Raw genomic sequence first — 15,186 nt, 5'->3', positions numbered from 1 at the left:
TGGAGGCCATTCACATGCCTCGTTCAAGCATCCCTTCTCCCAGACTTCTTACGAGGAACAGCAACTGCGGCTTTCTCATTCTCTTTTTCAATCTCATCTTCCTTTTCTTTGTTGCTTCCTTGATTATTCAAAGTTTTGGTGGCAGCATTGTCCTTTTTCTTGCCAGCGACATTGACCTGCATATTAGAAGGATGAAAATGTTAGTACAAGTGTGTCAAATTATAGTCCCAGCAATATGTTCGAGTTAGTGCTTACACTTGCAGAACATTTCTTAATGCTGAAGATGATTGTGAAGGGAATTGTCAGAATAACAACGATGATGGAAATGAAAACGCCAAGTGTTGCTTTAGGTTGATCTTCTACTTTCTCAATGATATCCTGCAAAATACAATCCTTGTTGTAAACCTTCTCCTAGCTGGATTTAGCGAAACAGTAAATAGAGCTACAGATTTCTACAAAACTTCTATTCAGACGACAAGTTTATTCACGCACAACAAAGTGATGTTTGTATGCTTCCATGTGAGGGTGGTCTGCTATCCTGAACAGCATGTTGACTGCCCATTGCTGCAATTTTTATTCAGAAGAATTAGTTATGGTGGGAAGTAATATGAAGTTATTATAATATGAAGAGATCCTTGTGTATTAGAGGAATACTAGCTTACCTGGAATCTGGTGACAAAATCTAAAGGAGCAAGTTCCTCAGCTTTTTGTTTCGCTTTCTCTACATCATACTTTGGCTTCCATGTTGTGTCCCTGTAACGGCTAGCAACGTGCTCATCCCTAGTTATCATAATGTTGTCGAACAGAAGATCCTCTTGCATTGTCCAGATCTCAATACCAATAGCAGCAATAGGCTCAAAATTGGAGGTATCAATCTCAAAGTAGTTAGGGTTCTTAATCATTCGGGGTTTCCAAATTCCCTTAAATTTTGGGTTTTCAATGTGAGGGCGCTTCCACTTTCCTTTGTAAGCAGGATTCTTCTTCTCCGGTCTCTTCCATTTGCCACAACCAGGTGCCGGAGCACACTTGGGGTTAGGAACTTTTGGGGGTTCCCATTCACCATCCTCCTCATCATCCCAAATTTCCGGCTTTGAAGCATCAGGATCATCAATCTCCGGAGGCACATCATCTAACCAGCCTTCAGGTTTTACAGCATCCTCATCTTCAATCATCGGAGGCGCATCCTCATCCCAATCATCAGGCTTTGGTGCTGATGGATCTGGAATTGTCGGACGATCATCCCAGTCCTCAGGTTTCTTATTCTTCTCGTCAGGAATCATATGAGGTGGAATCAATGGGGGTTTAAAATCATCCACAGAAAGCAGATACGCCATCCTTCGCTCATCCCCATCGACAAGAATGGAGACTCTATTATCAGGTCTTATTATTGCCGTGTAGACATGGGAGAGCTTATCGGATGGCACAAAAGGAGGCTCCTGGAGGTGATGCTCTGTGTACTCTCCATTCTTGGGATTCTTGTGGTTGAAAATGAAGTGAATTTTGTCTGTGGTGCCACATCTGTCAGGTCCAAACATGATGGAATATGGAGCTTCACTGTCAAAATTTTCAAGTTTCAATCCAGATTTTTGGGGTCTCAGAAATTTTATGTAAGCTCCCCCACATTCTAGCCCATTTTGGAGCCTAACTTCATACTGTAATACAGTTTTTTGGCCCTTCAATTTCACTTTCTTATCAAGCTCCTTGACAATGGCATATTTTTTGGCCTTCTCACTCACAAGAAGCCCGTAATCTTCATGCCCCTCACTCTGTGAATGCTTCCACACACCTATTGATGAGCAGAATCATTAGTAAAATACAGTAGAGGAAATAAATGTGAAGTGAAACAAACCTTGATATTCATGTTTTTGAGAGACAGTCCACCGGCCATGAAAAGGTTGGTTAAACGACTCATAAAATATCTGAAAAAAAAAAAGGGAAGAAAAGTAAGGAAAGAAAAGATTAGAAAAAGAAAAAGATGAGAGAGAAAAATTACAACGTCAGAAGTAGGTTTGATCTTGAAAACAAAGAAACCAAAGAGCAGCAGCAAAAGGGTTATCACTCTCTGCATTCTGTCAAACCAAAATTCAGAAAACCAACTGAACAAACAAATTCACCCTCTATCAATTCTGAGTCAACGACAAGTGAGGATCACATTACACTTATAATTCTCTTATTTTTACATTTATCAAAAATGAAATTTTAATCACCACCCACATATTAAAATATCAAATGGGTTATTTTATCACTTATTTTAAAATTAATGAAATCATTTTGATTATGTACTACTTGTTATTAAAAAAAATTATATTATTTTATTAGTCAGCAATAAGCGAGGATGACATTAAACTTATAATATTTATTTTGTATGATGATATAGAAATAGAATAAAAGCATATTTATTTTGTTACCAATAAGAGCTACAAAATTCATTTCGTTTTTGTTTTATTATATTGCATAAACGATCTTAAGTTCTTTTAATAACTAAATATGTTCATACTTAATAACTCTAATTATGTCATCAAAAATTATAATCATAGTCCAATACATATTAACGTTCAATACAATTTTCATGTAGTGATGTGATTCTTTTTAGGCCGTGTAATACAAATACGTGTTCCTGATTCTCCCTCTTCGTGTTGCAGTGCCCTATTGGGCCAACTTGAAGTCGAGATCATCCATGATAAAGAAGCCTACTGTCTGCTCGTCTCAGATATAGACCTACAAATGTATAAATATATAACTGCTACAATTGAGTTCAGCATCAGGAGAAGGGTATGTATTGAACAGAAAGCACTGAGTTAACAAATTCTAATACAGTATAGAGTTGAACATTTTTTGGATTGGATCCTGTTAAAAGTCTTCTGTGTAAAACCAATAACCAGCATTGTCTCTCATTTCTAGATTGCTCTTCCATCACCTACACAGCTGTGCATATAATTTGTTGAGAAGACACTGACGAATGATTGCCTACTGAGTAAAGCTCAAACTGTTGTATCATCTTGCTAACCGGTGTCTGATTATTCCTCGTTCTTCATCCAACTGAAAACCAGCTCCAGAAAATTCAGCACTAGAAAAGAATGGCTGTAGATCATAAATTTCACGTTCTTGTGCCTGTACAGAGAGCAGTTAAACTCAAATGTCAGTACTGTGATTGGCTCTGGAAGCTAATCTGGTAAGAAATTTGTGAGAAGAGCCTCAAGTTTTTGTTACCTTGTATTGAAGTTCTGCGATTTTAACATCAATATGGGAAAGCGTTGAAGTGGAACTATACCCAGAAACAATTTCTTCAAAGTGCAGTGCATTCTTCACAAGTTCACGAAGAAGTTCTAGCAGCAGCCTATTGTAGTCTTTCTTGAAAGTCATATATTTTCTGAAGCTCTGCAACAATATTAAATTTTTATCAAACATTATTCTCAGAAAAAATAAAAGTAGCAAAGTCCCACAATTACCACAAGAAAATAGTCAATTCGCTGTGATCAAAATGGCAAAAGTTTGAATAAGTCATATAATGTTAGCTGCCGATGATGTTCCTTCTCAACATCAAAGAACTGCAAGGAATTACTTTTAAGTAGAATTGATTGCGGTCTAATAGTGCATCATTTCCCTATAACTGTGCGTAAATCTAATTGTATTTGTGCTCCATAAAAGCACTATTAAATGTCAGATGAATAGAGCTAATTAAGATATTTAGAGAGGTATTTACAACCAAAGGGAAAGGATTTCTTGCTATACCTTTTGCAAAGCTTTTTGAACGCCAAATTTTTGTGTTGAAATAAATGAATCAAGTAGGACACGAATTGCCATGTCGACATCTTCTTGTATTACATGTTGCCTGAGGTGCATTCGGGCATGTGCTTCAGACATCCGTATCATTGATTCTATGTGCCTTACAGCTATGGGGACTCCTTGACCATGCTAAGGGTTATTATGAAAGAAACAAGATTTACCATCAGAATATCAATAAGCAAGATCACTGCATAAATCACTGAGTGAGAAAAAGTGCGATCAAAGGGGAAAAGAAAGTGACTCACCGAAGATTCTCTCCTAAGCTCAGCATAAACATGTGTGAGCTTATCCATGTCAGAATCATGCAACCTTGGGAATATGTTCAACTTTGCATAAGTAATGTATTTCTTAAGCAAATCTTGAGGAAGTATCTGAAAAAAACAAAGGAAGTAAATCTCTCATAATTATTGAAGTCAATAATCAATAGCAAACAAATCCACAGAAGCTGAATTAAAGATGGGGTAGGAATCAGAGTATAGACCTCAGGGTCAACTGGCCTATCACAGGCTTGAATATCTTCTCCAGCATCATTCATAGATTTCTCGTCTAAGTTAGTGCCCTTGGGCTGTGACTTGGAATGGCTCTCTACTACAAACTTTGCAAGCATCTCATCGGTTACAGGGTCAACCACATCCTGAAATTGATAACCAAATTCCTTCTCTGTTAAATCCAACTAAAAGGTAACATGAATAGAGAGAAATTGAGTTTTCAGAATAGTGACCTTCACAACACAGAGAACGTCAAAACGAGAGATGATAGGATCTGTCAGTTCAACATTTTGTGAAAATGTTTTTGAGGAATCATATCTGGAAACATGAGCAGATAAGATTTATCAATTAAACTTACAAGTAAATAATTCATTTTTTAGCACATTCAATCTGTCTGTTTGGTGGCCAATTGATAGAAGAAGGGGGGCTTTATTTGGTTGTTTTAATCAATATACAAGTAATAATTACTTCAGAAAAATTTATTAAGAACTGAAATTTTAAATGATTTTAATCTTGTATCAATTGGTCCATTCAGTAGGCAGTAAATCACATAAAAAGCCCTCAATGTCAACTCAAGCATAAATAACAACCACAGTGATAATCTAACTTCCCCTTGATCTTAGATAATTTTCCAACACAGATAAATTGATCATTAAACATACCTTCCTCCAACTGGATTTGCAGCAGCAATTACAGAGCAACGGGCCTGGAGAGAAGTAACAATACCAGCCTTTGATATGCTTATACTTTGCTGCTCCATTGCTTCATGGATGCTCACCCTGATAATGTTGATGCTCAGATAAATTCTTTGGAAGAGGAGAAGACGGAGGGTTGGAAGTTTAAACCAAACTATGTAAATTTAGAAGAGACTTGCACAACCTTACCTGTCCTGATCATTCATCTTATCAAACTCATCAATGAGACAAATTCCTCTATCAGCAAGAACAAGAGCTCCTCCTTCAAGGGTCCATTCCCTTGTGACTGGATCTTTGTGCACCGCTGCTGTCAAACCTACAGCAGAAGCTCCTTTGCCGGTAGTATATACAGCTCTCTGCCCAGTCTTTTCAACATATCTTCGAAAAGAGAAAACGCAAGATTGATTAGATGCATGATCACCATCACAAAGCCAATTAAGTCATTTCAAAATAGATTATGATAGTGCTTACTTCAGAAATTGTGATTTTGCCGTGCCTGGGTCACCTAGGAGAAGTACATTTATATCCCCACGAAGTCGGTGTTTCCCTTCAACATTCTTCTCTTGACCTCCAAACATAGCAAGAGCTAATGCAGTTTTTATGTCCTCATGGCCATAGATAGATGGCGCAATTGACTTGATAATCTGAGAGATTTAGTTCATAACACAAATCAAAAAAGGAACTTGATGATGGTACAACAAGGACATTGTTGACAAAATAAACTTCAGTAACATACCCTTTCTCCAATCCGTGGGTCTTTAGACAACTTCTCAATCTCTTCTTTGTCTTCCTGGGTAAGTTTGTAAGCAGAAAACAGGTCATGCTTCTTTGTAACATGGTTAGCTTCAACCACAGTGGAAAATACAGGAAATCCATTCTTTGTGTTCAAGGACAAATCAAAATTATTTGTGTATACCCCTGTGACCTCCTGAAATAAATCATATAAAAGATATTACAATAACAACAAAAGTATAATGACCAAGGCAAGGAACAAGCACACAAGAAGAGGATTTTACAATTTCTTCTCCAGGGCGGGCACAATCAATCAGGTCATTCAGCAGTATGACTTCCTTGTATCTTGGAAGCCGTCCTGCAGGCACAATTCCTGGGCTTTCTTGGAGTGTAAGTTTCTGATAATTCCTGTATATGGTCTGCAACATGGCATGGAAGATAAACATATCAGTTTCAACTTGCATTTCATTAAAATTCGTACTTTCATATGTTTTCAGTTAATACCAAAATACAAAATGAAAGTAAGAATTTTTCAGCAGAAAAAAGGGGCACTAACAGAAAGGTAGTAGAAGCATCACCTGTTCAATGTTGACAGTGAATGGCCCTTTTGATTGGCATTCAGGACAAGAGCCAACCTTGACTTCTGAATATGAATTCTGAAAAAATGGCCCCAAAATGGCCCCACACTTGTTGCAATCGTATTTTACTTGTTGCAACTGGGGAAAGACCCCAGAACGTCTAGTCACAACTCCCCCAATACGAATCATGGTGTTCAAATGGATTTGTCTGCAACAACCAAAGAAAGAGTAAGGTGGAGACCATAAGGGAAAAACGTTTCTTTATACCGAATAGACATCAGCATTACCTAATGTTCCGAATTTGATCATAAACTGGTAAGTTGGTGATTCGAACATATATCTTTTGATGAATGTTTTTATAATTTGGATGTAAATCGAACACAACTTTTCTGGCTACTTCTTCCATGACATCTAGGACAGATTGAGGGGCATCGGCCAGCCATATAGCAATATTGGGATGGACATAGATGAATTGCTTGTAATCAATCTCCAAACTACATTTATTAGCTGCATAAGCAACATTAAAGGTGTAATTTTAACATTAATCTCTTACTGTTTCAATTCTAATAATTCCCAAAATGAAAGAAAACCTATGCTGGAGCAGACTCTTTACCTGACACCATCTCATTGATCAAACGTACATATACGAAATCACCCTGCTCACTCTTGGCACTCACATAGGTTAGTAAGAATTCCCTAAACTTTTTAGCAATAAAACGACGAACTTCATCCCGGGTAACCCACTCTCTCAATGTTCCCTGAACACGATACATCTCAAACTCAGTGTCATCCCCATCATCATCCTCATATGGATAATCATCAGTAGCATCAGTCATGGGTACATCATCTCTTGGCGAACTTTGCATACCATCAGTATCATCCTGGCTTCTTCTTGGCCTGAAATCAGCTCTAGACCTCTTCGAAGGCCTATAGTTGTCATCATCAGTATCTGCAACCAAACCATAGAAAACCAACATTATAACCTTATCAGTCACTTTCTTTTTCAATTCTCAATACCCTCCAATTCATCTTTTCTACAAAGATTTTTCCAAACTAAAAAATGCTGTCAAACCACACAACTTAGTACTCAACAAACTGAACACTTCAACATTATCAACAAATATTTTTCCCCAAACCTATATTTCAATGAAAACTATAAAATACAATAATAACACAACCAATTACACGAACAACAGTTGAATAATACTAAAACTGATTTTTTTTAGCATAATTCGACAGGCTACAAAATCCAACCCGAAATTATATCCTAGTTCCATTTCTCAGTAAAATAAAATTATAAAAACAATGTAATTTGAAAATGAAAAAAAAAATTAATATCAATATAATCATCAAAAATAAATCCTTACCCTGATCATGAAGAAGCTGAGGAAGCTTTTTTCGGTTAGGGTTAGTTAAAACAACACCATCGCGAGCATCAAGTTCTATCTCGGCCGCCCTTCGATCCGCCATAATCTGATCCAAATCTCTCTCGTCTTCAAGAGACTCATCCAATCCAAGCGACTCATATTGATCGTGCTCATCCATTCGCCGATAATCACTGCATCACATTTCATTTCCTCCAAAATCAACCACTAAACCCTAATCAACCAAAAAAATAACCCCTAAAAATAACCAGAACTAATAACTTACTCCATGAAATTGTCATTGTACAGATCCTCTCCTTCCTCTTCTTCTTCAGGCACGTCCGGCTCGTCTCTGATGATCTCGGGATCCACCGCCGCCTCATCGTCCGTCGAGTAATTCTGGCTGGTGTTCGGTGGGAGCTGGTCGGAGTTGAACCCGGCGGACGTCGGTGAATCGGGCGTTGATGGAGTATCGGCCATTGGGTTATTGATCGTGAAGATGATGGATTAAGTGGAAAGATGAGATTTTGGTTAGGGCTTGAGATAGTGAAGTAACTAAAGTGGCATCATGAAGATACTTTTTGGCGGGAAATTTTAGCGCCAAAGGTGTGTGTTTTGGGCTTTTGTTTACAAAGTTGATTTATTGGGCCCAAAATTTCTTAAAATCCGGCCCGACTAGTTTAGGCTTTCCTATACAAATTTGGAAAATGTTTTTTAGCCTATATCAAATTTATTGGTATCCTTTTTGCTTAATAATTTAACCTTAATGAAAATTACTAGAAATGCACTCATACTCTATTTTACATTTTTGTTTTAATTTTTAACCTCTACTTCTTACATAAATGAAAATATATTACTAAACATAGTGAGAAAGTAATCACACAAAATGATGAATTTGAATATGAAGAAGAAATGGTAAGTTTCAAATATGAAATTGGGAAGAGGGAGTATAATTAATTAGGTATTGGGGCTAAAAATCATTTCCCTTTTCTACGTATAGAATTTTATTATTGTTTTTATAATTTTCCGCATGCTAATGTTGATTTTTGGAATAAATATTAAATTTTATGATTAATAGTCTTTCACATGACATAATGTTGTAGCGTATAGAAATTGAAGAGAGAAAGAAAATGATAAATAGTATTAGATATTTGGTGTGGGATTTATTCAATGGTTAATTGAGGCCACCATATAAACCACATCAATCAACACTTTGTAAAAGAGGTAATTAATTAAAGTGGTTTAATCAAACTCAAATCACTATCAATCTGATTGTTAAAATAGATGAATTGATCTATCACTCTTCGATCAAAACACTTTATCCCAATCTCATGAATTGCAACCAATATCAAAATTGTATTTTGCTCTCTGATGTACATAAAATTTTATGAAATAAGTTTAAGGTGGGAGATTTGCACATGGTGAATTGAGGCCACATCAAATATTGAACACTAATTGACTTTTTTGGTCTGCTTCGATTTTCATCACTATTAAGATATTTTAACAGGTAACAAATATAATTGGAGAAAAAACATTAATCAACTCAAATCACTATCAATGTTTAAAGCAAATTAATCAATTAGCTAGTATTTTAAAATTGAAATACAAGATTGGTTTATTAGATCAAAATTTATTTCATACAACAAAACTTTACACCATTAATATATAGTGTTACAACATATCGGCCTCGAAGGAAGCAATTACTTCCAAAAGCAAAAAATGCCCAGATCAAAAGCTACTTAAATATATATATATAATTGTCTCAAGATTCCTGATAATCGAGCTTACTTATTAAATAAAAGCAGCTAGATTCTCCTAAAAGAGCACTCATATACAGTGATCTCTCATCCTATACTGATCTGAACTTCTCCAAACTTTGAACATCTTATAGCACATATGCACCACTCTGTATTTATTCAGATAAAAGCTCATCAGATCAACTATCGGTTGAAGCTGTTTAACCAAAAACGAGTTAATAATGACACGTAGCTGAAAATTTTAACGTACAGAAACAAATTAATGAAACTGCATGCATGCAATGTTACAATATTACCATATTTCCTTAAAAATTAATTACTTTTTAATTAAATTTATTTTTTCAGACGCCTCTGGCAAGCATTTCTTGAAACCTCTTGAAAGATTGAAGCTTCTGTAAACGCATCTGTTTATGAAACCTCTTGATGAACAAATCCGCAACATGATCAATCTCTTCTTCCAAGCTGAAATCCTCCCCTCCTTCTTCTTTAGAATTCTTCACCAGATCGATTATCGACCCGCCTTGATCATCGTCATCGTCGTCGAACTCGAAACCCTCTTCGTTGAACAACGAATGAGTAAGATCTGGATACTTCTCGTTATCGTTGTCATTATCGCTGTTATAGTACTCCAGCTGATGCGTGTAGCTCGAGCTCGACTGAGTTGGCTCCGTGGCAGCGATGGCATTGTAGAGAACAATGGCTTTGCTCTGATCAGCTTCATGATCATCGTGGTGACCGAGGATGCCATGAATCTTGTTCGAGATCGTGCCGAGAAGAACTTTCTTGTTCTTCATTAAAGAAAACATAATGAGGCGAGCCTTGACCGCGCTGGTTTTGTTCTTGACAGACATGGATTTTGCTTTAACGATAGAACTCAATAGGCAAATCACTTTCTTGAAGAAAGCGGAAGCCTTTTTCTTCATTTTTGGGTTGTAATTAAACAGAGATGAATTGAAGAATCTGAAGAAAAACAGACAAAGAAAGAAACCAGGAAAAGTTAAGGAAAGAGAAGGGAAATTTTGGAGGTGATTTCCGAGATTAGGGTTAGCATGAAGAATAAGGCTGTGTTTGGTGGATTTAAATAGAAAGCAAAAAGCACAAAGTTGCTTTTAGGGGTTTTGGTAGTGGGGTGAATGTGAAAGTGGGTGACAAGCAAAAAGCATGCCGAAGCTTCTCAAAGCAGAAATCATCAATGTACCAACCACTTGGAATGATACTATTGGGTACAATTTTAGGTGGAATTACATTTTAGTCCTTATGTTTTCGGCCTTAAAGTTATCAAATAAACACATTACACAATACCATATTTCTCTTTCAGTATAATTTTCAAATCAATTAATGATCAACTAATGGTTCATTAAGTGAAATGACTAAAAGGCTAATAGTTGAAACAAAAGACCGAATTCTCTCTAAAATTATCCAATCAGTGGAAAAGTTAGGGTATTTTGGTAATTAGAAAGTTGTTAATATAGAGCTCGGCTAATCAGGAGATGCCACGCATGGCGGATAAGTGCAAAATAATTTTATAATACAAGAAAGAGAAAGGGGGTCGAGAAAGCAAATTTGGAGGGTGAAAGAAATAAATAAAAAAGCTGCTGTGAGAAAAAGTGATTTCATAAAAGCAAACTAAAGATTCTACCTCCATTACTTGTTTTCTGCATGGCATTGCAAGATATGTTAAAACTTTATAGTTAAGATTTTTAATTTATTTAATATTTTCAATAATACTTGAAGATCATATTAGAGGTAAAGGTAGAATGTTTCATATATTATTATATGGATATAAATATAAAACTTCCTGAAGTATAATAAAAAACAAAAATTCCCTTGGGGGGCGTTTGGTTTAGAGAATATTGGATTACTGGAAATGTTAGATTACCTTAAAGATTACTGTGAATCTTTAGGAAAATGTGTTTGGTTAATTGGTGGGTATGTTATATTAATATATTTGGTTGGGAGGATAAATTGGTGAGTATGTTATTTAAATTACTGAATTGTCCTCTAATTAAATATTATTATTATATTATTTTTTAATATTGACTATTATTTGAATTATTATAACCCCATGTATTTAAAAACTTAGCAAAAACAACCCCATAATAAAAGTTTGGAAAATCAACAAAGCACCCCCACCAACGCAGCCACTGCCGGCCGCCGACAACCGCTGCAGGCTGTTGGCAACCGTTGCAGGCTGTTGGCAACCTAACATCGCACGGAAGGTAGGAAATGGCCTCTGTGCGCCGTATGGCAATTTTCGGCTAGAGATCTGGTCAGAAATGGTCATACGGCGCACGGAGGCCATTTCCTGCCTTCCGTGCACCGTTAGACGTTACAGATCTGGCTGTCGAAGACGGCCATTTTTGGCCTTACGTATGCCGTTTCGGTGGCAGCAACGGTTGTCTGCGGCGGTGGTTGTCGACGGCAGGTGGGTGGGGGTGCTGGCTTGGGTGGGCTGCAATTTATTTTGAATTCAAGGGTAATTTTGTCCAAAAAGTTAATTAATTGGAGTGAAATAGTAAAAATTATATTCATGTAAATGAATTTAAAAATAAGGGCATTATTGTCCTAAAATTTTATTAATAAGGGATAAAATTGTAACAAAAAAAAAAAAAAACCCTGGTAATCTTAGAATACCTAAGAAAATGGAGGTAATCAGATTACCTCCAATATTACCAATAGAAACCACTATTGGTATTTGAAGATTACCGGTATCTTATATTACTTGACAACCAAATATGGTAATCAAGTAATATAAGATGACTTAACCCTAGTAATCTCACATAACCCCCAACCAAACACCCCCTTGAAGTTTCTAAAATAACAAAAATCACTCTACTGTTAAGAAATTGTTAGTGAGTCACTAAGATGTATACCGTTAAAAGTTCATAAATATTATCAAATTACCCTCTCACCATTTATTTTAACAACTAAAACTTAACGGTAAAGAGATTTATGTTATTTCTGAAATCTCAAGGGGATTTTTGTTATTTTATCATATTTCTAACCCTTGATATAATAAAGTTGGGTTAAATTATTATAACACAAAATTTTGAAAAGAATTTAAACAGGTTTTTTGTCCATAGTTTCTATCAATCACATTTTCAATGGACTTAAATGATAAGTTAGAAGTAATTATTTTTGTTGATGCGTGATTTTGACACCAACTAAAAGCACGTGTGAAATGCTGAGCTGACCTAGTAAACACACGTGAATGGGGGTATGAGAATGGATAAAAGATGGAGAATGATGTTTACAATGGTTCAGATGCTTAAAAAAGCGACTCTTACGTCCACTGATATTGTATTAATATATTGAGGTCAGGTCGCGCTCAACGAGCTAACTTACAAGTGACTACAAAGAGAAATTATGTATGCTATTATAGAGAAAAATTAGCTAATCCCACAAATGGGAGAGGAGCCCTTTATTTATAGGGGGATGGATTGAGGTAATGATTACTAAATTAGGAAGTGGGTTAGATTTCCATCCAAATCCTTCCTTGTGCCCTGTTATTCACCTGCCCAAGTGATTTACTCGATTCTCGCAGGGATTGGATACGTGGATCACCTCCAGCCTTTCACCAGCTTGACGCGCACCTACTGCACTGGCAGGAGCGCGCCTCTTGCGTCAGCGCGCGACGTGGCTGCACCTGAACGGCACTTGGACTTACCTAAGCTCTGACCACTTGCGCTACAGGGTTCTACATTAGCCCTACTTTTCCAAGCATAACAGAAGTCCCCTAGTTTTTAAGGTTTGAGAATCGAACCTTGGAAACTACATGTCATGCCTTGATTTGATGCATTTGAACATCGGTTGACCGACTTGAATGCAGAGAGGTCGAAGAAACATTTTCATGCAGGCGACCTGCAATGGCCTTTACTTTAAAGGTTAGCGACCTGTATTAGACCATATCCAGTGCCACGACGATGGCTTCGATCTTCGCCCGAGGTTCACGACCTGATTGCACTTTGCGAATTTTTTTTTTTTTTTTTTTTTTTTGCGTAAGGCAAGAGATCGTATGGCTTCACAGCCGATATATGTCCAAGACGATGAGTCACGTCGCTTCGAGGTTGACACGTGACAAGATCGAGGCGTTGTATCGTTTTGTGATGAGACATGAGCCGAAGAGTGTTGTAGGTAACGACCTCTTCAGATGTTATCCGTTGCACTTTCATAGCTGATCATTTAATGAAATATCTTTTGCTCTAAGAGACGTGTCCTGTGCGCAATAAGTGCCAGGCATGCACATTAAATACGAGCCATGCTGAAACGACATTCCCTGTCAAAGCATTAAATGCGGATGTGAGCGCATTTAATGTGGAGGAGGGAAAACGTGTCATCGCTTGAGTGTTTCAACGGAAGAGAACGACGATTCGATTTCTGGAATTGTGACGGTCACTCTTCTCCGCTGATCTATGACACGTGGTCGTGATCAACTGTGAGATGCGTTTTCCGCCCAAACGTCGTTTGACTTTGGGAAACCAAAACGCCATTTCCTTCCCTATAAAATCCCAAGTTCACTTCATGTAATGTCACAGTGCTCATCTTCTCAGAGAGAGAGCAAGAGATTTCCGTGAGCCTTGGTTCTTTGTCTATCAGATTGGTGCATGCTTGATATCTGGAGCAGGAGGACTAATCTTCTCATTTGAAGAGGTAAGGATGATCCTTCTGCCACCTTTACTATTTTTTCTTGTTTTCAATAATTGTTGTACGATGATAGTTTGTCGGAAGTTGATCGGAGATGAAACATTCTCTTTGGGATTGAGCCATTGATGGTGGTGCTAAAGATATCATGTTAGGGTTTTTCTAGGGTTTAAGGGATGAAGTATTTTCTTTTTCCTCCACGTCATTGTACGAAACAGTGTACGAAGACTGAGTGATTCCCTGCATGTCACTTTTCTTTTTAGATTGTAGAAGAATGGACTCCCCAATGACCAGGACTGGGGAGGATCCCCATCAAGAGATCCTGTCGATAATTACTGCCGATGAGCTCTAGAAGGTGATAGACCAATACGCTCTTAACGTAGAGGTCTTTAAAGATAGGGTACACACAGCTCGGAGTCCGCCACGAAGGATGGCTGCGATCTCTAAGAATATCTTCAAGAGTGGGGGGCTGATCCCCTTCCACCCTTTTATCAGGTCAGTCCTCGATCATTTCGGGATCACACATTTACAACTCACGCTGAATGCGTACATGATAGGTGTGGCTATGTACATTGCATGCGGCGAAAACGGATTGGGCGAGCTAACTACGCTAAAGCTCGGTTGCTCGTACCTTCTAAAAAAGAGTAAGGACAAGGATTCTTACTATCTTTCCAAGCGACCTACCATTGAAGCGGGAATATACAGTTACCAGAGCAACGTAGGGGCATACGAGACGAAGTTCTTTTTCTTTTATCATAATGGAATTTTCCATTTTTAGGAGCCAAGTAGGTCCTCCTTTCTTTTGAGTTTGCGAATTTTCATTCGCTTTTTGCTAACGAGCCCTTAGTTTCTTCGCAGTTAACAAGATGACCAGGTCAGAGCTCCTTGAGGATTCGAATAGGATCGCTAACTTCGGCTTTTTGCCCGAAGAGAGTTGCGCCGCAAGATTGCTCGTGACAACCACAAATTTGTAGAAGTACGGTTTCTTCAACCGAGAAGCGACCCTAGAGATCACACCAAGTAAGCTTCTTGAACTTAGCCTTTTTGACTTCGCATGCAACAAACTGTTTTACTAACGATGTTCGCGTGCAGCGACCATGCCTCCTAAGGTGCCCAAGTCACTGCGACCATGACAATTTGCCTTC

The 15,186-nt window shown here is 37.5% G+C and overlaps 3 protein-coding genes across 3 annotated transcripts; all 3 read right to left on the bottom strand.

Annotated features, from left to right (window-relative positions):
* Window positions 1-23: 23 nt before the first annotated feature.
* LOC116110639 (calnexin homolog) lies at window positions 24-1,861 on the bottom strand. Its single transcript, XM_031396856.1, has 5 exons — window positions 1,850-1,861; window positions 663-1,766; window positions 493-564; window positions 256-378; window positions 24-176 (listed from the first exon to the last, which is right to left on the bottom strand). Exons 1-5 carry the CDS (start codon window positions 1,859-1,861, stop codon window positions 24-26), a joined length of 1,464 nt encoding a protein of 487 aa, XP_031252716.1.
* A 986-nt stretch (window positions 1,862-2,847) lies between these two features.
* LOC116110666 (DNA replication licensing factor MCM2-like) lies at window positions 2,848-8,168 on the bottom strand. Its single transcript, XM_031396889.1, has 16 exons — window positions 7,930-8,168; window positions 7,647-7,837; window positions 6,893-7,228; window positions 6,567-6,786; window positions 6,280-6,487; window positions 5,986-6,120; window positions 5,706-5,897; window positions 5,441-5,613; window positions 5,159-5,347; window positions 4,937-5,053; window positions 4,508-4,592; window positions 4,268-4,420; window positions 4,032-4,157; window positions 3,733-3,915; window positions 3,211-3,378; window positions 2,848-3,111 (listed from the first exon to the last, which is right to left on the bottom strand). Exons 1-16 carry the CDS (start codon window positions 8,121-8,123, stop codon window positions 2,995-2,997), a joined length of 2,787 nt encoding a protein of 928 aa, XP_031252749.1. The 5' UTR covers window positions 8,124-8,168; the 3' UTR covers window positions 2,848-2,994.
* A 1,167-nt stretch (window positions 8,169-9,335) lies between these two features.
* LOC116110602 lies at window positions 9,336-10,434 on the bottom strand. Its single transcript, XM_031396807.1, has one exon. It carries the CDS (start codon window positions 10,321-10,323, stop codon window positions 9,742-9,744), a length of 582 nt encoding a protein of 193 aa, XP_031252667.1. The 5' UTR covers window positions 10,324-10,434; the 3' UTR covers window positions 9,336-9,741.
* Between the last annotated feature and the right edge of the window lie 4,752 nt (window positions 10,435-15,186).

The sequence above is a fragment of the Pistacia vera genome, unplaced genomic scaffold (assembly GCF_008641045.1).
Source record: "Pistacia vera cultivar Batoury unplaced genomic scaffold, PisVer_v2 Contig609, whole genome shotgun sequence".
NCBI lineage: Eukaryota > Viridiplantae > Streptophyta > Magnoliopsida > Sapindales > Anacardiaceae > Pistacia > Pistacia vera.
This window is presented reverse-complemented; position numbering and strand designations above follow the sequence as displayed.